General features: G+C 35.5%; 1 protein-coding gene across 2 annotated transcripts; it reads right to left on the reverse strand.

Moving 5' to 3' along the window:
- Positions 1 to 849: 849 nt before the first annotated feature.
- Positions 850 to 19754, reverse strand: LOC117123950 (histone H2A deubiquitinase MYSM1-like). Of its 2 annotated transcripts, none has more exons than XM_033270049.1 (16): positions 19653 to 19754; positions 18074 to 18151; positions 17378 to 17450; positions 16802 to 16894; positions 14471 to 15992; positions 13881 to 14076; positions 12646 to 12785; positions 11722 to 11816; positions 9735 to 9793; positions 7025 to 7112; positions 6495 to 6681; positions 6168 to 6295; positions 5305 to 5434; positions 4010 to 4115; positions 3024 to 3081; positions 850 to 1731 (listed from the first exon to the last, which is right to left on the reverse strand). In XM_033270049.1, the coding sequence occupies exons 1-16, from the start codon at positions 19739 to 19741 to the stop codon at positions 1627 to 1629; spliced, it is 3147 nt and encodes a 1048-aa protein (XP_033125940.1). In that variant the 5' UTR covers positions 19742 to 19754; the 3' UTR covers positions 850 to 1626. The 2 variants fall into 2 exon arrangements, with proteins under 2 accessions (XP_033125940.1, XP_033125939.1); XM_033270048.1 differs by having other exon boundaries at positions 13881 to 14085.
- Positions 19755 to 21306: the final 1552 nt, after the last annotated feature.

The following is a 21306-nucleotide window of genomic DNA, read 5'->3' on the forward strand; positions in this document are numbered from 1 at the left end:
ATATAATAATAATAATTAGAATTATAAAATTATTAATATAATACTGATCATATAAAAATATTTTAATATCTTTTACATTTGCCTTTAAAAAATGGAAATTTCCCCTGTACCTGGGGCTGGTTTTTCCTGAACCTGGGGCTTATTTACCCAGACTATAGGGCTATTCTCACTTTTCATTCTAAAATTTGAAAGCACATATTCCTTTAAATATTGAAGGGGGTGGGGGGAAACAGCAACCAAACTAAGCAACGCGCTCAACCATTTGTAGTCACACTCTCAGATGAACAGCATTCGGTTCCACTACATTATTCTTACGGTGATAAATTCTTTGTCGTTGCTCGGAGCAGCAGTGGAAGAAATTACCTGTATAGTATTTCTATGATCAGTTCATTTATTTTACTTATTCTTGTATAATTCTTCTCATTTTTTGCTATTGTATTTATTTTCTATCTATGACATGCATGGACAGTTGATAGAAGCAAAAGACCACTATCATTACAGATCACTCGGATGATAATAGTTAAGAAGCATTTACCGTACTCGCGCGAATAAGCCCCCGGGCGCTTAAAATATTTTTTTGCACTTTATGAGGGGCGCTTATTCAAACGGGGCGCTTATGAAAACAGAGTGGAAATTGAGGGGGCGCTTATGGAAATAGATGAAAATCGAGGGGTTCTTATGGGAACTTACTAAGTTCAAGAGGCACTTTTTGAATAAAAAAAGATTATATAAGGACGAATGGTGGTTAGGCGGAAAAGATAATCGTCCAGAGAACATGGCTCATGACAAGAATGCTGTGAATATTTACATAACAGCAAAATAGCAGATGCAATTAGTGGTGGTATGACAAGAATGCTGTGAATATTTACATAACAGCAAAATAGCAGATGCAATTAGTGGTGGTGGGTGTGGTTAGTTTGTTGGCCATCAGCAGAAATATACTGTAAATATATAATATTTATTCAAATGGGGCGCTTAAGGAAATTTTCACGTTAGGAGGGGCGGTTATACGAGAGAAGAAGCGCTTATTCAAACAGAGCGCTTATTTGCGCGAGTACGGTGATGGCGGTTTTACCATGCGTCTTTTGCAGTATGTATACATTAGGACAATTGCGCTGACCTTATTTCAATCGAATAGGCTATGGCGGCTGCTACTACATAATATGCTACGTACCGTACACCACCTTTAGGGGCCGGCAGACACGTCGTACTCAAACGTTATAAATAATATTATTCTTAATTTATACAGCAGCTAAAATTTGCTTGTAGTTTTTAAAGTATTTCACACTTATGTAAATAACACTACAATGTTCAGACATCTCTGTTATAAAATATTGTTTTACATCCTTGTTACAGACATTTCTGTTACAAAACATTGAGTTACGATCTTGGTTACATATTGTTCTAGACCGCCAAACTTAAACACTGCATATCCCAAAAATACATGTACACATACTACAGCCCCACACGTATAGGATTGTCTACCTGACATGCAGCCATTAGTTGTACATCTCTTTCATACCACCTGCTCTCTGTTGTTCATGATGTTTGTTAATTACACTCCGTAATTAGTGGCTGTCTTTTCATTGGCTTCAGAAGCTGAATTTCCTAGTGACAACTGGCATCTTACTTGTTAAATTCTGTGATTACAGCGTCCCTGATTTTCTCAATGAGGTCAGTTTGTATGGCTCCCCCATCTAGCATCAGGCAATTTTTTATTGACAGCAACATCTAAAACAAACGGACCAGAACATTTTTACATAGATTGCCTGGCATCTTTGTATATATTCAAATTAAATCCATCTATTATTATTATTATTCTATGATTACTATATTCATGTATATTTTTATATATTGTATATATTGTATAATGTGATGGCGAGCAGAGTTTCCATTAGTGAAATATAAATAAAGTAATCTTATCTTATGAAATGATGTAAATGTACATGAGTGAAAAATTATTTAAATTTTTATTGATATTTTTTTATGATTATTTTAATCTCTGCCAGAATGGAAGTAAAAAACCTTTAAAAAAAAATTAAATATTTGAACTGAATTTTTATTCATTAATATTAATAAAAACATCTGTTATTCAAGGTATATTTATTCATAAAAACATCAAAAATTGTTCCTGGCAGCCAAAGGCTGTATTGACACAATTTTACATTCACATTTTTACATTAAAGAAAAAACCATGGACCAATTAATTAATGATAATGAAAAAAAGAAACCAACAAAGAAGTGCAAGTAACAAAAATAAAACAAAAATCCACAATTCCAAAACTCAATTAACGTTAAAGTGACCATCAATCCAATTAAAAGTAACTCATGATCTAACTAAGAATAAAAGCACTAGTCTGTTGAAGCATCCTTATTCCACAAATTTATCAAATAAGGGATTGGATTATTTTTTAACCGTTTTGTACGTATCTTGGGTAAGGAGAGATGGTTAGCATTACGTAATGTTCTACTACTCTCTTGCCCTCTAGATCTAGGCAACCAACTACGGAAATCAGGAGAATTCATTAGTTTATTTGCAAATTGAAGACATATTTTATCTCTGCGATTTCTGAAAATTATTGATTTCTGAAAATTATTCAAATCAACAATTAAATATTTATTCTTCAATATTAATTTCTATTATTTGGATGCATACATAGTTTACAAAATACTGTAGGTTCGCGGGTAATAAGCCAACCCCCTACTTTACACCCAATTTTATATACCGGTCTTTCCTTGGGCAAAAGCCTGGAGTATAACTGGCGTGAGTAGCTACGGTGACACATAAATACGTTAAGAATAAAACATGATTTGCTTTAGGCATGCAATTCTCAAAACTACCTTTTAATTACCTATATCCCTGAAAATGATCAACGCTGTCACTTTTAAAATGTACTTTTCGTGCAAAAGGGTTTTCTTGGTACAAGCCCACCCCCGAAATTGGCCCAGTATTGTCTTCAAAGACGATACACTTACACCACTGGAATTATGTTGACTGTAAGATGAATGAATGGTATAATTACCTTTTCAAGGTACGTTAACTCCCCTTTGCTTCGATACTTTGCCAACATCTCAATTCGGCTAAAAATAAAAAGAAATTATTAAAATGACATCCACAATCAATTGTCATAATTAGCATTCGTAAAACAGAGTTAGTATTTGGGAGGTTCATAATTGGGATGTGTTAACGTCCTCCAAAAATGATATTCCATATTCTATATGTCGTTTTATGCATTTTGAATATAAGATACCTATGAGCTCAAATGCTACTTACTATGGCAAATTTATCAGAACTTTATATGATGTGTATTGTCAAATCACGCACACTTTGATAAAAGCCAAATATTGCATCAAATAACAAATATTTCGTAAGATTTTGCTTCAAATGTATTTCTTGAAAATCCAACGCCAACTAAAAGGAGGTGACTTATTGTTGAATATTATTACGCACTTGGCAGGCCTAGCCTGGTGCAACACATAACCTAGGCCTTGAGTAAAAGCAACTAGAGTTGCAGATGGTGTTGTTTACACATGTTATTTTGGTGTCAGGAACACTGATCCCAAATCATACTTTTCAGACATTTACACTTACCACAACTCCAAAATTTGAGGTCCAGTTGTAGGAACTTTCAGGACAATTTAAAGAATATTATCAAATATGAATACAATGCCTTGTTCAGACACAGGCAAGTCAGGGGCGGATCCAGAGATGTCCGAAAGGGGGATTCAAAGTGACGACGATCGAGATAACACCACCCTAGGGGGTCCAGGGGCATTTCCTGCAAAAATTTTGTTTTCTAGACGCCCGAAAATAACCTCTGAGTCGTTTCGGGCGATCAATTTTTTTTTCTTTCTTTTTTTTGACTTTCCAAAAGGGGGACCCAGGACTGTTTCAGCCCCATACTAAATCTGCCCCTGCATGTGACCAAACTCAAGAATCAAACCCTTGATCTTTTGGTTGGAATCATGATGATTCCATGAGCATAAAAATAGCATAAATGGAACTTACTAGTTGTATGTTTTAAACTTGCGAAGAAGGCTTATAGTTGTAGTTATTAATTCATTTCTGTCAATCAAAGGATGAACCACATCAAAGTCAAACTGAAACGGTTGCTCTGAAATCAATCAATCAATAATTGATATTAATCAATCAATCAATTTCTAAAACATGATTAAAAAATTATATTTTACAAGCGTGAATCCATTTAGCAAAGTATGCACAAAGCTACTTCATAACAATGATCAAATCCAAGGGCCAAACCCAGGAATTTGGGATTGGACAGAAGGCAACTTCATAACCACCAAATCAAACTTTACTGTAGTTGTACTTACGAGGCTGAGAGAGCAGCCATTTTAGTTTTGAGAAAAATACGAATTTGGAGTTTTATGAAATTTTAACTAGAAACTGCGTAAGATTAAGAAGGCAAGCTAATAAACCACTAAGTCATATAAAATGATCGAAAATATAAAACCTTATTGTTTAATCTAAAATAGAACTTTATCATACACAAGCAATTTCAAATTAAATCTTAATACTGTATTTGTATTATGAATTCATTAAAAAAAAAATCATATGGATATATAATTTTCAGAGTAGTCGTATTTGCACAAAGGATTATATCACTGTTGGTCAAATGAATGGCTTCATGTTTAAATACATTATGGAAGCCGCACGAAAAGGTTCATTAAAATACTGTTCAGCTCGACCATGAAGGGCTTGCAGGATTAGAAGCCAAATGTTTATTACAACAGATGGAAAAATCTTAACATATTATATTTCTTAAACCTTTTAATGTTGATAAATGATTTAATGATTTTATTGTTGAATATTCCCATTCCACCATTTTAAAACATATAATAATTGTAATAGTTGATATGATAACGATAATGATGATGATCAAAATGGCGGAGATGATGATGATGACGACGATCACCATCATGATGGTGGAGATGGTGATGATGACGATGATTATGATCATGATGGTGGAGGTGATGATGATGATGTTGATGATGATGATTATGATTATGATGATAATCAAGATGGTGGAGGTGATGATGATGATAATTATAATGAAGTCAAAAATGATGATTATGATGAATGATGATAAAAATAATAATTTAACATAAACTAATTCTTACAAAATATTATATTCTAGTATGTTATTGTGATTAAAAAAATACATAATATAAGTGCTATAATTACATTATACATAAGTGCTACTATCACATTATATACATTGTATTTTAAAGATCTTAGTGGTTTTACATTGTAGAAAATGTGGAAAATAATTAACTCTAACTTACTACACATTTCACCATCTAACCACTGCTCACACATTGTCATGAAACGAAACTCAGATTCGTTCTGAAAGTTTCTACCGTACGGATTTACAATCACACCAATAAATGGAGCTCCACCCTGAACAAACCAACTCTGTAAAAATAAAATCATATTTTCATTAATTATTTTTTTATTCAAAACAGGGTAATTCAAGCTCAAATCAGCCAGAATTTGAAAGTGCCCTTGTGACCCCTCTTGGATTTTCCTTTACAAAAATTTTTTAAATACCTTGTTATGTTTAAATTCAAAATTTCAGTTTTAATTTCCAAGAGGTTTTTAAGTTATGACTTTTTGAAAGAGCTTCGTAAAAAGCGTACGAAATCAATAAAACCATTACTGGAATGAAAAAGGGGCATAGTACCTAAATTTCAAAAAGTCGCAGCTTAAAAACCGCTTGGAAATTGAAGCTGAAATTTTGGATTCTTTATTTTGACAAAGAAAGGTATTTTTAGAATTTTTTAAAGGAAAATCTAAGGGGATCACAGTTGCATGGTGGTTGATTTGAGCTAGAATGACCCAAAAATAAGAATCTTCACTGCCACTAAGGCCTAGGATAGGTACATGACACTAAATACTAAGCCCTATATTTGGGTTTCAACTAGGTCAAGTCCTATGCTGGTAGGGATATGAACTCCCTCTGTGATATATGTTTGAAACACTTATCTTCACTAGGCCTATGGTAAAGCCTTTCGAAGTCACCAAAGCCTATGTTTGTAACATCACCAAAGCCTAAATTAAACATGTATTTCATAAAAAATTTTCTTCTAACCATGGCAAAGAAATGCAGTTTTAATTTTAAAGGAAACAAAAATAACATTTCCTATACCTGAAATTGTGTTTGTGTTTCAATGTCCCTAACAGATGGATTTGGTGGGAATGTTGGGTGACTGTGATACCACCCAACAACTTGTTGACCACTGCTTATGATGGTTTCACAGGCTTCAGTCTGGGAAACTGCAAAACAAATCAAAGTATGTACGTGTAAGTCAGGGGTAGCACAACATTATTATTATCAGATTTTTGTTTGATCAGATTTTGCTTGACAAAAAACATGTGACATGCCTAAATATGGTCATGATGACATCACATCATGACCATATATAGGCACATCATGACTATATATGGGCATACGTATTGTTGAATACTGTCTTACCAGGGTCCATTTCACACTGCATGCCCGTGCTGAGGCTATTGCAAGGGACAGCTGTCTTAATGATTAGCAGGTCCAGATGCTGATCATAGCTTCCCCCAAGCAATCCAATCACCTCAGTGCCTGAGAAATGCGCATGTAGGTCCATCACGACCAGTGACTTGGACGATACTTTCAATTTCAGAGGGGCCTAAAAGAATCATGTGTACACAAAATAGTTATGAAACAATGTGACAATACAGTGGTGAATTCAATGGGGTCCCAGCCAGCCTTATCCCTCCCCACCCACACTAAATTTTTATATATAAATAAAATAATGGAAAAAAAAAGAAAATTGTATTAAAATTCTAGTCTGAGAAAAAAAAAAAAATGAGAATGCCATTTTCGTCCATCAAGAGTTGCCATAATCATAAGGTTGGCGAATCCTTCCCTGGGGGCCCACCCTTCCTTTCAAATAGATGTTGAAACGAGAAACTCGAAAGCATAACAGTATGCAAGGTCTGTATTCTATATTAAATATTCACAGTACTTACCGGGGTTGAACTTGAGAAATTGGAGCAAGCCATGAGCTTGAAGGGATCATATGGCTTGGGCTTCTGTTTTGGTTGAGTCCGGCACATCCTGTAGTGAAGAGAATAGATTTGTGATAAAAGCTTGCAATCTGGAACACTTCCAGATGCAACATCACAATAATGTTTTTTTTTTTTGACGTACCTTCACAATACTGAACTGTGCTACAGTTAAAATGTGTAATATCAGAATTCTGTTTGTGGTAATAAACAGGAACGTAAATTTCACGGCGATGGGCGGTCAATAACTGATTTTGCAAACGCAAAAAAAAGGCAGTAGTAACATAGACAGATACAGGAATGATTACTTTGAGCTTTACAGCAGAAACATAGACCAATATGATGCCAATGGAATCCATTTCCTAAATGCTGATCTTATATGAAACCTTGAATTTTTGTCCAGGTCTAACATATTGATACAATACGGTACTATTCCACAAAATAATAATTGTTGAATTTTGCTATAATATTAAATCTTGATATTCCAATATTGTATATTTATTTTGCATCATTTAAACAAAATTTCATTGTTTAAATGTTTGATTCTTGATTCTTGATTCTTGAAATGTATTTATGGATTTATCTGAACTAAGATTGGTATTTAATAAAATTAACAGGACTTCTTAAATGAGTTGCAGTAGATCTTCATGTGGAAAGACGGTCAATGGTGGTCACAGCTGGAAACAATCCTCTATCCATTATTAATTACATTACATATTTAGGACTAAAAAATAGAGATGAAAAACTACAGTAAACTTTATCTGAGCCCTCCAGCTGAATAAAGCAGTGATGGAATTAAACCAGTTCACCACTTATTATTCCAATATTGTACTGTATTTCTTTAAACCAAATGTCATTGTTTAAATGTTTGCGTCTTGATTCTAGAAATGTATGTATGGATTTATTTATATGGACTTTTCTTTCTAGTAAATTCATTATCAACAATCGTCATCCAAATCTTTTAACATTTAAAATCTAAAACTGACTCTTCTAAATTTTCAATTCAAACTAGATTTGTGAGATCATTGTGGAATATCCTCCATCCTGATATTTGAAATTATTTCATTATACTTTTAATTTTAAATGATATTTAAATTGATTTACATTTATTATTATTGTTTATATTATTATTATTATTATTATTATTATTATTATTATTATTACTATAACTATTATTATTATTATTATTATTATTATTAATATAATATTTTTTCTGGGAGAATAAATAAAATAAAATTAAAAATAAATTTGAACTAAGATTGGTATTTAATCAAATTAACAGGTCTTCCATGACTTCTAGTAGATCTTGATACATTCTTACTGAAAAGGCAGTCAATGGTGGTCACAGCTGGACACAATCTTTTATTCATGTTTAATCACATTAAAAAGTTGTTTAACAGGCCTACAAAGCCTACATACATATGGGATTAAAGGCCTTTAGAGAGATAGCACACTACAGTAACCTTATCTCAGGCCTCCAGCTAAATAAAACACAAAAGGAGCAGTGATGGAATTAAACCAGTTATCTATTTATCACAAGGTTAAATGAACACACATTAACAACTAGTTGGTTGCCAAATGGACACAATTAAGCCAGCCAGACTATTAAATTTTATTTGCCAAAAACATGTGCCATGCTTAAATCATGACTTAATATGGTCATGATTTTTAACGCATTTTCAGTTAACTTTATTTACTTAGCAGTGGTTGAATTTCCAAACAGCAATTGCTGTAGAAGGGCCTTCCACTGTGGTGGTAAATCCCAGGTGCGACAACAGCAAGCTTCTAGCTGTTGACTTGCTTAACCCAGGCTAGGCCTAGCAATGAATTTCACCCTTAAAAACAATAAATGTTTGTTGCTCTAGAAGAATAATAATTTGCTGTAGTAAAGTCATATCCCACAGCAACTATTTGCTGATGGAGCATTTTGAGGAAATTCAAACCCTGCTGTTAAATATATATGAATTATTAATGTAAAATGTATGTATAATGAAAAATTAATATCTTAATTAAAAATTAAAGTCAAAAATTTGATCCATAAAAAAAATTTATCCAAAGAACAATTATGAAAAAAATTGTTATAGTCAAGAAATAAAAATAAAAATTTATTGCATTATATAGTCATTTAGAAAAATACGAAAGATGACATCACATCATGATATTGAGGCATGTTGTGGCAAAATGGCCAAGTTGTAGCAAAAATTGAAATTCAAGTTATTGGTATTTTCAGATACCTTAAGTATGTGATCTTTAAAATGAGGGGTCATTTATTGAAATTGGACATTTCAAGCCTAAGTTATTATAATGTGAAAGTACAGCACTCTTAGAGTCAAGATAAACAAGATTTTGAGTAATTGCCTTCCAAAGTTATTTCTACATACATTGTTTAATAGAATTAACTATCTAAATAACAATAAATAAACAATTTGTTGACCACTTCCAGAACTAATACTTTGGGACATGATTAATAAGACATTAAACTGTTGATCTATAGTGAAAAACAAATTTGGATTTTTAGGCACATTTATGAGCTCCCATATTTTATAGCTCATTTACTCAATACTGGCCTATGCGACAACTTAACCATTTCGCCACAACATGCCTCATATGGGCATACAATAGTTTTTTGTCAAAGAAAATTCCATAGTGTGGACAAAGCCTTAGACACTCTTACCTGGCAATGGGAGACTTCTCCTCCACATCACTATCAACTTCTTTCTTTTTTTTAGGTCTCTGTTAAAAAATGAAAAAAAAAATTAAACATTAGGCACCAATATCTATATATGAGGCTTGTCATGCCAAAGCCAGCATACTGAGTAATTAGAATAATGTGGTAGAATAGAGCTGGAGTGGAAGGGGAAGGCAGCCCCCCGCCCCCTTCGGTGAGAACAACCACAATTCTTCGGGCAGAAAAAAAGGCATTTGTGCTGTATTTTCTACATACCAGTAAACTGAAAAACTGATTAAATAGGCCTTTGAAACCGCTAATTTGTCCAACTTTTAGGGGCTTCACCCCACTGGACCACTTTTGATATATTTTAAACAACTCGGATACGAGAATTTGCAATGGGCGGTGGAGGGCAGGGAGAGACCTTCACAGATCGTCGCTCACATCATGAACTAACACAATTAAATTCAATTGTGTTAGTTCGTGAAATCAAAAAAGCGCGTCAAAATACGCGCTGTTGTTGTTAAGGACTTTTTGTGTGGTAAAGAATACAAAATTGCTTGACAACCAATATGTGCTCGTTTTGACGCGCTACTGTGATTTCACGAACTAACACAATCTACTTTGATTGTGTTAGTTCGTGATGTGAGTGACGAGATGTAGGGTCTATACCATCTCAGCCCCACCATTTATGATTATGGTACCTCTAAATGGTTGGAAATGGCACTCTATGATTTTCTTTTTCTCCATTTAAAAAAAAATTTCGATACACATTGGCAATGACTTTCGTTAGCCAATAAAGCAGTGAAAACATGCAAATATTACGGATTTGCGGTAATATGTGTTAATTCCCGGGAGATTCTTGTTTGCTTGCGGGAATGCGGGAGGCCGCCCCAATTTCTGGGAGACTCCTCCGAGTTCCAGGAGACTTGGGACCCCTGCTTTAGTTCAGAGAAGCAGTAATACTTTTACTCTTAACTTTAGCAATAGTAAATCAATTCCAGTAATGGACCTATCATTTTAAAGCTTAAAATGTGGCGAATGAAAATATATTGAAAAGTCAATTTTCATTGTTTGGACACTAATGTTGGTTTTGGGATGGCAAACCTCATATGATTAAAAGTTTGCAGCATAGGAACCACGTCGAAACATCCCATCAGCTGAACGTCAACTCACAAATGGCGCAACCATGGAAAAAAAGAATAATTCCCCTGATAAATATAGAAAAACAAAAACCATGGTACTCTTAAAATTGATAACATAAATGCCAACTGCAGACAAGGAAGTGAGAGACTACTTGCAATGTTATGTCACCGGGATGCAAGATAGCGAATTCCCGGAGTAAGTGATGTGTGTTGGCTACAGTTGGCTGGCGTTACAGAGGATTGTCCCGAATCATTATGCGAGGAGACTTGTAGTGTGTAGTTGATAACCTATTTAGTAAGGCTTTCTTTTTTTATTAACACAGCAATCCCACACACTCACATTATTATTAGGTGTGAAGTTGAATACCTTAGTGGTTAAGATGCTTGCCTTCTAATCCCAGGGTCCTGGGTTTAAATTCCTGTGACAACAGGACTTTTTCTCACGACCAAAATCAACTCCACTACCTAAGCCTCATGAAAGAGACTTCACCGATAGAAGCATCACATTATTTTGTATATTTAAAGAGGGCCTCTGAATATCAGCCTACCTTCTAGGATCCCTAATGAGGGTCCCGAATGATCAGCTTCGGCTGGATGGACCACACCCATTAAGGATTTTTGAAATAAAAATAAATAAAATATACGCTGAAAGGGTCACCATCTAATATTTTAAAAATACAAAATCCAGCCAACCATCAGAAAAATGTAATCATCCTAAAGTTCATCCTGATGATTGGTTGTGATGTGGAAGCACAAGTGGTACATCTGTAAGGCATTGGCCTTCCACTTGAAACACCAGGGGTTCAAGTCGGAGTCGAGTCACTTGATTGTGTTAATAATCACATTACCATAGATATTCTCCTGTTTTCCAGCATCTCTGATTTCTTCTCTTCGGTAAGTACTTCCTTACACCTCTTTGGTTTCAAGTAACGTAGTGGTTTTTCTGAAAGATTTCAAAATAAGTCTTTTAAAACTCCTTGAGCATTAAATAATGACCAATGCTTTCAACATGTTGGCTGCCACGGGTTAACGTCTGACAGGGTTCACACAGGGCCTCAAGGACGCGAGTTTACGTCCACACCTGTCTAAACATACCACTACTGTATTGCACTTTAACTCACTGGCAGTGGTCACCAGGACGTCCGTTCTTGCTCTGGAGATTTATGGAAGAACCCAGAAGTAATGATCTAAAAATAAATACCATACGTTTGTTCATGTTCTATTACAAAGGGGAATGATTTTCATTATGGTGGCGCCCTTTATGCCTTGGCGAATGGGATGAAACTAGGAAAAAAAATTGGCCGTTTACATGTCAAAACCCTACCAAGCACATATTTACAATGTTCTTCACATAGTACATTATACAGTATTAGCACCACTCTTTAAAAATAATTAATTTCAGCCAACCATCTGCAAACTTGGGGTATGGAGGTGTTTAGGTTTTTAGTGGAGTAAGGCCCATACCCCATGATGCCTACAGTAATAGTTTGGTTAAAGTTGGGGCATGCAGGTCATGAAGAATATTGTGGAGTAACATCCCTAGCCCATGATCGGTTCGGTTTAGGTCCCTATGTTATTTGTTTGTCTTTAAGAAACATTGTTGAGAGAAAAAAATAGATGCACAAATGGAGTGGATAAAGTATCCTGCTTAAGGACACAAACAACTTGATCAGTGTGGGTTTCAAACCCCCGTCCTCAGGGTTGGTAGTCAGAGCCACTATTGTTGTACCAACCGCTTCCTCACATTATACCATTGCTGCTCTTCTACTCACCTAAGCCCACATTGATGGCGCCAGCTTCCTCCAGGTAGCTGTGGATATTGCCGATGTCATTCACGTTGCCGACCTTCCTGTTCTTTTCAAGCTCCTTTCTGATTAAAAACTTGTTCACATAGTTTGGTTTACGAGTTTCCCTACATTTACAAAAAAAAATATGGTTCTTTAGAAAGCTGGTATGTGCTGTAGAAAGTATGTGTCAACTGGAAGATCAGCGAATGAATACAACCATCTAAAGTGTTCTCCTGAAGCCGTTTTAGCCGTCAATTTCACCAGTAAAAATAACTGACCAACCAGTAAAAATTATGTGTTGGTAGAATAAAAAAAAGCACATATTAAGTCTAGGTAGCCTAGGCTCGCTTTTTTCAATAAACAATCACCATTCCAGTCCAGGCTATCATTATGTATTACTGTTTTTTGAAGCCACAGAACTCCACTTAAAAGTGGCAATACCTCACGTTGCATATGCTTAACTCGCTCTATATATGGACGAATTTACCAGTAAAATTTTTCTATTGAGAGAACACTGATCTATTTCCATTGTTCATACACACACACACACAAGGGGCCGTCAGACTTTGCTATTTGGTCTGAAGGCAGGGAAAATCAGGACTAGCTCTTTTAAACCATTATAGCATCATGTCATGTGATTTACACCTGTATTCTTAAAATTAACTATTCAAACTTTGAATTAAAACTTCATCTAGTCCTAGTTGCAACTTAAACTTCTATTTGTATCATAAACAATGTAGTTGAAGTTCTAACTACGACTAAATCAAGCAATAGTTGTAGTTCAGCTGAAGACGGTGGCAAGCAACGACTATCAATCTAACCAATGAAAAGATATAACTGTGATATTATTTGTATATGATGAATTACAACTTATTAAAAAATCAAATTTTTTACACTGCCACAGATTTTTCAAAGCTTTCTGCTATTTTTAGCTACGATGAGGTGCTCTAGAAACACTCGGCTGATTGATTAATAGATCTTTTTTAGCACTACTGCCTCTATTATACTGCCCTCATGAGGCCATGTATTTCCTCCATGATGAGGTTGATTAATAGATCTTTTTCAGCTCTACTTCCACTATTATACTGCCCTCATGAGGAGCTCTAGAAAAACTCGGCTGATTGATTAATTAATAAATCTTTTTTAGCTCTACTGCCTCCATTCTACTGCCTGCTTCAAAGCTTTTGAGATTACAAGTACTTTATTGGCATTGTACATACCATATATTAAGGATTATGTTTCGTATATGTACGAAGCGTTCTGGTGACTTGCAACTGCCTAACCGTGATGAATAAGCTTGGAAGGTTATATCGACCTCGTGTGTAGTCATCTCGTCCACAGCAGTCTCAAATGATTGTTGCTCGTTGTCAGGATGGAGAAACTCAGTTTTGTTTGAAGAAGCTACACCAGTTTTGCCTGTAGATGCTAGAATGATCATATAAAATAGTGTTTATTGTTAGTTAAAAATATCTGCCCACCAAAAATATCAACTCAAACATTTAGATAAAATTTGCATTGTTCACTTAGAACTACAACTACATGTCCTCATCTTTCAATAAGTCACAGGTTGAAGAACAGATGTTTTCAATGGTTTCCAGACATTTTACTATAATATCTGCAGTGGAGGAATTTGGTTAGAGGCCAGAATAAATAAATCTACAAATCAAATCAATTCTGAAAATTAAAATAAAGAGAATAAGTAAATAAAAAATAATTTCTTAGTACAAATTAAAAGCATTACTGTAGTACATTTAGAACAAAACAAAAAAACAAATTAGACTTTTTTGTGTTTTGTTTTCATTATTTTTACCTTGTTTTACATTGTTATCCAGAACTGTATTTCCCTCAGAAATTATTAGTTTTCTTTTGGTACTTTCAGCACTTTCATCATTTTGTTGTGTATAATGGTCATTCTTGGTTGTGTTCACACAAATCTCTTTACGCTTTTCATTTTCTTCTGTCAATTTCATTAAATGATCTTCACTCATTTTTGAGTTAATATTTGTATTGCTAAAACTAGAATCAATACAGTCTGATGTTTCTTTCACCATTCTACTTAAGTCACGTTGCGAGGTTTCAAACTCCTTTACATCCACCACTCTCTGAGAATTCATTGCACTCTCTGATGCTATCGTTTCCTCTGACGCTTCAACAAAATTGTCTTGGTCTAATGATCTTGACACTTTGGGAACGACATGTGAATCTATATGTTTTTTTTCAATAGAATGCTGCTCATCATTATCAGGTGGTTTTAAAATGCATTTGTTTATAAAAAATGCTTGATCTGTCTGGTTTAAACCAGTATCATCCAGTTCTCCTGGTTTACAATTCTTTGAGTCTTGTTGATCATTATCAGACTGTTTTGAAATGCATTTGTTTATAAAAGACGCCTGATCTGTCTGGTTTAAACCAGTATCATCCCGTTCATCTGACTTGCAATTCTTTGAGTCCTGCTGAACATTATCAGACTGTTTTGAAATGCATTTGTTTATAACAGTGGTTTGATCCATCTGGTTTAAACCGGTATCTTCCAGATTTTCTGACTGGCGATTCTCTGAATCAGATACTCCACTCCTTTTACTCTTTGAGCATTGTGGAGGTAACTTTTCGAGGCACAAACGCATTTGTTTAAATGGAATCTCCTCCCCTTTAGGACTAGCTTTTCTTGATGTTAGTATATCATTTGTGTGGTGTTCTTGCTTGATAATATCAGTTACTGAAGTACCACTGTCTAAATTAACTTTGACTACTTTTACATGGACATTGTTTAATATACTCTTGTTGATATCATGAACAGAATCATTGATACTATTTTTCATACCAAAATATGAAGAGTTTATGCCTAGACGGTTGGCTTGTTCTAATCCCTCAATATTATCAAAAGCTTTTGTAGACCCATCGGAAGTATACTTCCGATGATCTGATTGGCTTGAAGGCTGTCGTCCAGACTGACCAGGGAAATCGACTTCAGAGTCAACTTCGACATCAACATCGATGTCTTCATCAGAGTCAACATTCTGCAGTTTAACTTCTTCTCCTTGTTGAACAACAGGTGTGGTTTTCAAAGGTGATTTTCCTTTCAGAGCAGAATTTTCTGTTCCATGTGTTCCTTTTCCTGGTGTTCCTATTCCAGGCATTACTTCTCCTGGTGGATTACAAGCAACGGATGTAATTTTCATCCTTTTTGGCGACTTCTTTAGTTTGACACAAGTTTCAGAAGCTCCTTCTGTCGATGCAATGGCTACTCGTAATTGGTCTTGTTTTACTTTTGGTAAAACCACTTTTATCTGCTTTTTGAGGCTTGTGTTTTGTTGAACAATTTTTACTTCTTTCTGAAAAGATTAATAAGTGAGCAATGGTTAAAATTGTGAAAACCTCAGTCAGCTAAACTGGTGGTAGCCACTGTGTGTGCGCTGAACCATGGAGATCTCTAGGTCCCCGGTTCAATTCCCATCGCTGCCTCTCCTTGTGTTTCAGCTAGAGGGCTATGCAAGTTACAATAGCACACCATCTTTCGGAAGAGACGGTAAAGCCATTGGTCCAGTGTGCATTATGGCCCATGTGCACATTAAAGAACACAGTACATTCTTAGGAAAAGAATAGGGGATTGTCTTCTGGTGTACTGCACAATCACTACCCGAAGGACTCCATGGAAGCAAGTCTCAGGACTTCCCTAAGTTGTCCTTGGTGTGTATTACACCAAAGTTTTGCATGATGGTTTTGAGTTCAAGTATGCCTTGCATTCTAATTCTGTGGGCATGCACGAACTAAATTACCAGGACAAACATCCATTATTCTTACAATTGCAAGCTTTTTCTTACTGTTTATTTGGTTAAATTGAGTTTTGCTTTAAGTTTTTATGTATTCTGTGCACCATAAAGTGATGGGTGCCACTGATTTCAAAAGGACTTCAATAAAAATTAAAATCTGAAATTGAAAGAAGATCTGGACCTGGACCTAGAGAGGTAATTGTAAAATTCTCCAAGGAGACATGTCAGTAGGGTTTGGTTTTATACCGTCACTGGACACCCCAGAATCTGCCTTGCTTATATTATTTTGCATATTTTACTGCTGTTAAAATAATTTAAAGACACTTTTTAATACTATGGAATGCTCAGTTGTCCAAATTAAACATATTTACCCTCAACATTCTAACAGCATAATTTCGGACTTGTGATGCTGTTCTGGTTGGTATCAGGTCAGCAATTTTGGTCCATTTGTTTCCATGAATTTCCTTCACAAAATAAATGATATAAATTATGAATAAAATAATCATATTTTAAAGTATTACAAAATATTATCAAATATACTTTATTGTTAGTATATGCAACCAGTTGCGGCACCATGATTTGCCCGAAAGTTTCTTGACGAGAATGCAAGTGGTCAGGCATCACTCAAAATCTCTTGGAAGTGATCCAGAAGGCATATCCCCCAGATATGCCTTCAAAAGCTTATTTCAACGGTTTTAGAGCCTACTAATGTGTAAATAATATATATCTTTCTTCTCCCCAATGAAGTGAGTTTTTCTTCCCAATGAGGGAACCTGGCTGTCAGCCCCACCCACCCCCAACTGGTGCCACCTGCCAGTGGCATATATAAAATTCATTTACCTTGATAATGCAAAATGTATTACACACAAGATATTGATCAAATTACTTTCATCATAATCAGGTGAACGATCATTATCATCATTATCAATATAATTATGTGTTCTTACCCTCCCATGATTAAACATATTTGTTTCTTCCTCTGTCCAAGGCCTTTTGGGTGTATCTGGATGCACACTACAGCTGTAAAGTAAACGTAATAGTAATCAATGATGGCAGGAGGGGGTAATTATATCCAATGCATTTTATAGAAACAGCGATTGTCTTGCACTAGGCACATGACCTGATCAGTGAAATGAATGCCCCTGGCCAACGATTATTTCCAGGATCCCCTGACTCTGTAGGAGAAAACCTGTTATGGGTCCCACCTTGGGTGACAGAATAAAATTTAAAAAATATCTCTGAATGGCTATGTACTGTACTGTCAACCATTCTCGTGGTCAGTGACAGCCAAGTGTCTTCAATGTGAAGACAGCTAGTGGAACAAATAAACATAAATCAATGATGGGAGTGAGTGTGAGGGGGAATTACTACCAATGTATTTTATAGATATCTGAAAGCCTAGTACTACAGAAAGCAAATTAGCATAGCAGGGAAGTGGAAAATTTGATCAAGGCACGGGAAGGCGGTTTGGCGCAACGATTCTTGGCCGGCAATGTGTAGTCCAATTTTGGGCGATCTACAGTTGAGGTGCAATAATCATAAATTTTAACCATAGTGGGGCTCAGGTGTTCTAGACCCTCTCTGTGGGATTCCCTTCCTGGAGCCCCTCTACCGTATTTCAATTTCATGGATCCACCACTCACCTGCTCTCGGATTTACGGAAAAGTTGATTGTTCTTCGAATGGCCTGACCTTGTATGAACTCTCTTCCCTGAGTAAAGGCTGTATCATCGAGTTAAGGAAACAACACATGCAGACTACACACAAATGTATTCAACTCACAGAATGGATGGATTGATTTATTCAGTGTAAACATCAAGGGATAACCCACCCAAAGTCTAGAAGAAGACTTATTTCCAGTGAGGTCCTTCTGGTGGTGATTGATTGGGCAGTACAGCAGAAGACAATCCCTCCTCGCAAAAAAAAAAAAAAAAGAATTATTATTAATTATATATATATATATATATAGGCCAGCCGTCTCGAAAGACGATGCTATACGCCATGAACGATGGCGTGCCTGGGCAGTGAATTTGGAGATCCTGGGTTGCCCATGCGTCAGAATCCCCCTCTATTTCCATCACTGGTGGGGTCCAAAGGAGTGCAAGGGTGCACTACGTTTGGCACCAGCTAGGACGCAGGAGAGGCTGAATGAATGGACTAGTACATCGGGGTAACCCCCTACTCTTCTCGAAAGATGCACTGGGTTCTTTAAAGTGCACACGAGCCAAATGTGTACACTGGGCCTACGGTTTAAAGTCCTTATCCGAGAAGACTTGTTCCACCTCCGGAACCATAGGCGAGCGTGCCGTTGGAACCAGCGCCGAATGTTATGGCTATAGGTAGCGGCGCCTCCCTTAACCGCTCGGCCATTCAATTATTAATTAGTAAAATGAAAATTATAAATGGTGAATCATTTAAATCTGGCATTTCCTTATAAAGTTACAGGGGTTTAAACATACAGCCTGTTTAAAGAACAGCACTTGAGATTTCAGACATTTTTTATGATTTCAGACATTTTTTTAGATCACTAAATCGTAAAAAAAAATGTTGTTTTAACATAGAAAATGGAGAAAATAACAATATACCATAATGTATAGATATAAAGATTAGCTTAGTGCAATAAAATAGATTTTGAAAATGTTGACATTCCAACATAATGAGCCATTATCTCCCAAAAACACAAGTGATTGGTTTGGCTGGTCTTCGCCACATAATATAAACAAATTATTTGAAAGCTAAAAAATCATTACGAAACCAAGTCTAAATTATTTTAAATTATATATTTACTTATTGTTTGAAAAACATACAATTATAATATAACTTTTTAATTTTACTAGCTCCGATGAGGAGCTCTAGAAATACTCTGATTAATGGCTGATTAATTAAGATTCTTTTTTTGGCTAATTAATTAATAGATTCTCTTTTATTTATGGGCGGCTGCCAATATACTCTACTGCCTCTATTATACTGCCCTCATCGGAGCTTTTAAGATTACAAGAAACTGCTTAATACTCATTTATGTCATTGTATAATATCAATGACAATATATCTGCCAATCACAGCACATTAGCCAATCATGGCTCATCTAATTTAATATCAATAACAATATGCGTGTCATTCACAACACATTAGCCAATCATGGTTCATGAATTTAATATCAATGACAATGTAAGTGTCATTCACAACATTTTAGCCAATCATGGCTGATCTAATTTAAGGATACTGTTCTTCTAAGAGCATCTTCTCAATTGTAGAACGACTTTTATGGTCGATGTCATCATGTAACACCCACTGTGGCATATTAGAGTTCATCTAGATAGAAAAAAAAAAAAAAAAAAATTGTAAATGCATATTCATATCAGGCCATTATCTCCCAAAAAATACAAGTGATTGGTTTGGCTTGTCTTCGCCACATAGTATGAACAAATTATTTGAAAGCTAAAAAATCATTACTAAACCAAGTCTAAATTATTTAAAAATATATATATATTTACTTATTGTTTGAAAAACATACAATTATAATATTATAACTTTTTCAATCTATTAGCTCCGATGAGGAGCTCTAGGAATACTCGGCCGATTGATTAATATATATTTTTTTCAGTTGATTGATTAATAGATTCCTCAGTAGGGGTAACAAGTAGCACATTGTGGGTAGTGTAGGGTGAGGGTATCACTTAAATATTGGCTATATATTTAAGCTTAAAGTGCCACCAAGATGTCAAGATAATCATATCGCCATGTCAACATCCTACAGACAAGTTGATCAGATGACAAGATCCTGGATCTAATCATGTCCAGGATCATCTAATCATCTCTTCTTAAGGATGTAGAAATAATGAGATCTGGGATCTCTCCATCTAATCATCTCTTTTAAAGAATGTAGACATGACGAGATCTATTAATTCTAAGAGTACTCTCATAACACTCTTTAATACCTGTCTCTTATACACATCTAGATGTGTATAAGAGACAGGCACTAGGCACATGACCTGATCAGTGAAATGAATGCCCCTGGCCAACGATTATTTCCAGGATCCCCTGACTCTGTAGGAGAAAACCTGTTATGGGTCCCACCTTGGGTGACAGAATAAAATTTAAAAAATATCTCTGAATGGCTATGTACTGTACTGTCAACCATTCTCGTGGTCAGTGACAGCCAAGTGTCTTCAATGTGAAGACAGCTAGTGGAACAAATAAACATAAATCAATGATGGGAGTGAGTGTGAGGGGGAATTACTACCAATGTATTTTATAGATATCTGAAAGCCTAGTACTACAGAAAGCAAATTAGCATAGCAGGGAAGTGGAAAATTTGATCAAGGCACGGGAAGGCGGTTTGGCGCAACGATTCTTGGCCGGCAATGTGTAGTCCAATTTTGGGCGATCTACAGTTGAGGTGCAATAATCATAAATATATATTGTTTATATTGTACAGTATACAACTTGCAACAGCCAATCTTGTGCATTCAATAAAGCTGATGAAGGCCAGAGGATTTGCTGAAAATTTCTTTTGAAAATACAGTGTTCAATAGTCTACAATTACATGCCTTGTTGTCATAATTTTTCGTTCCAACGACAATCTACTTCCTTCCTTTCTCTAGCTAAGATAGGTCCGAAGACAAAGTCAAAGTCTTCTTCTCTCTTGCTCAATAATCTAGACTTAGGCTAGGCTTTTAGTAGCCTACTGCTGACTGTCTTACCGCCTCAGGAACCACATAGCGTAGCCTGGTCAGTAAGACCACCAATCTAGGCCTAGCCTACATCCATTGACATTAGCCTAGCCTACCCTAGCTTACTAGTGGAATAAACACACGCACCTCGACCTATTTTTACCTAGGTAGGTCTAGGATAAGTACATCCCTAAAAATATGAGA

Source organism: Anneissia japonica, unplaced genomic scaffold (assembly GCF_011630105.1).
Source record: "Anneissia japonica isolate Jap-2015-1 unplaced genomic scaffold, ASM1163010v1 scaffold287736_len1891122_cov214, whole genome shotgun sequence".
Lineage (NCBI taxonomy): Eukaryota > Metazoa > Echinodermata > Crinoidea > Comatulida > Comatulidae > Anneissia > Anneissia japonica.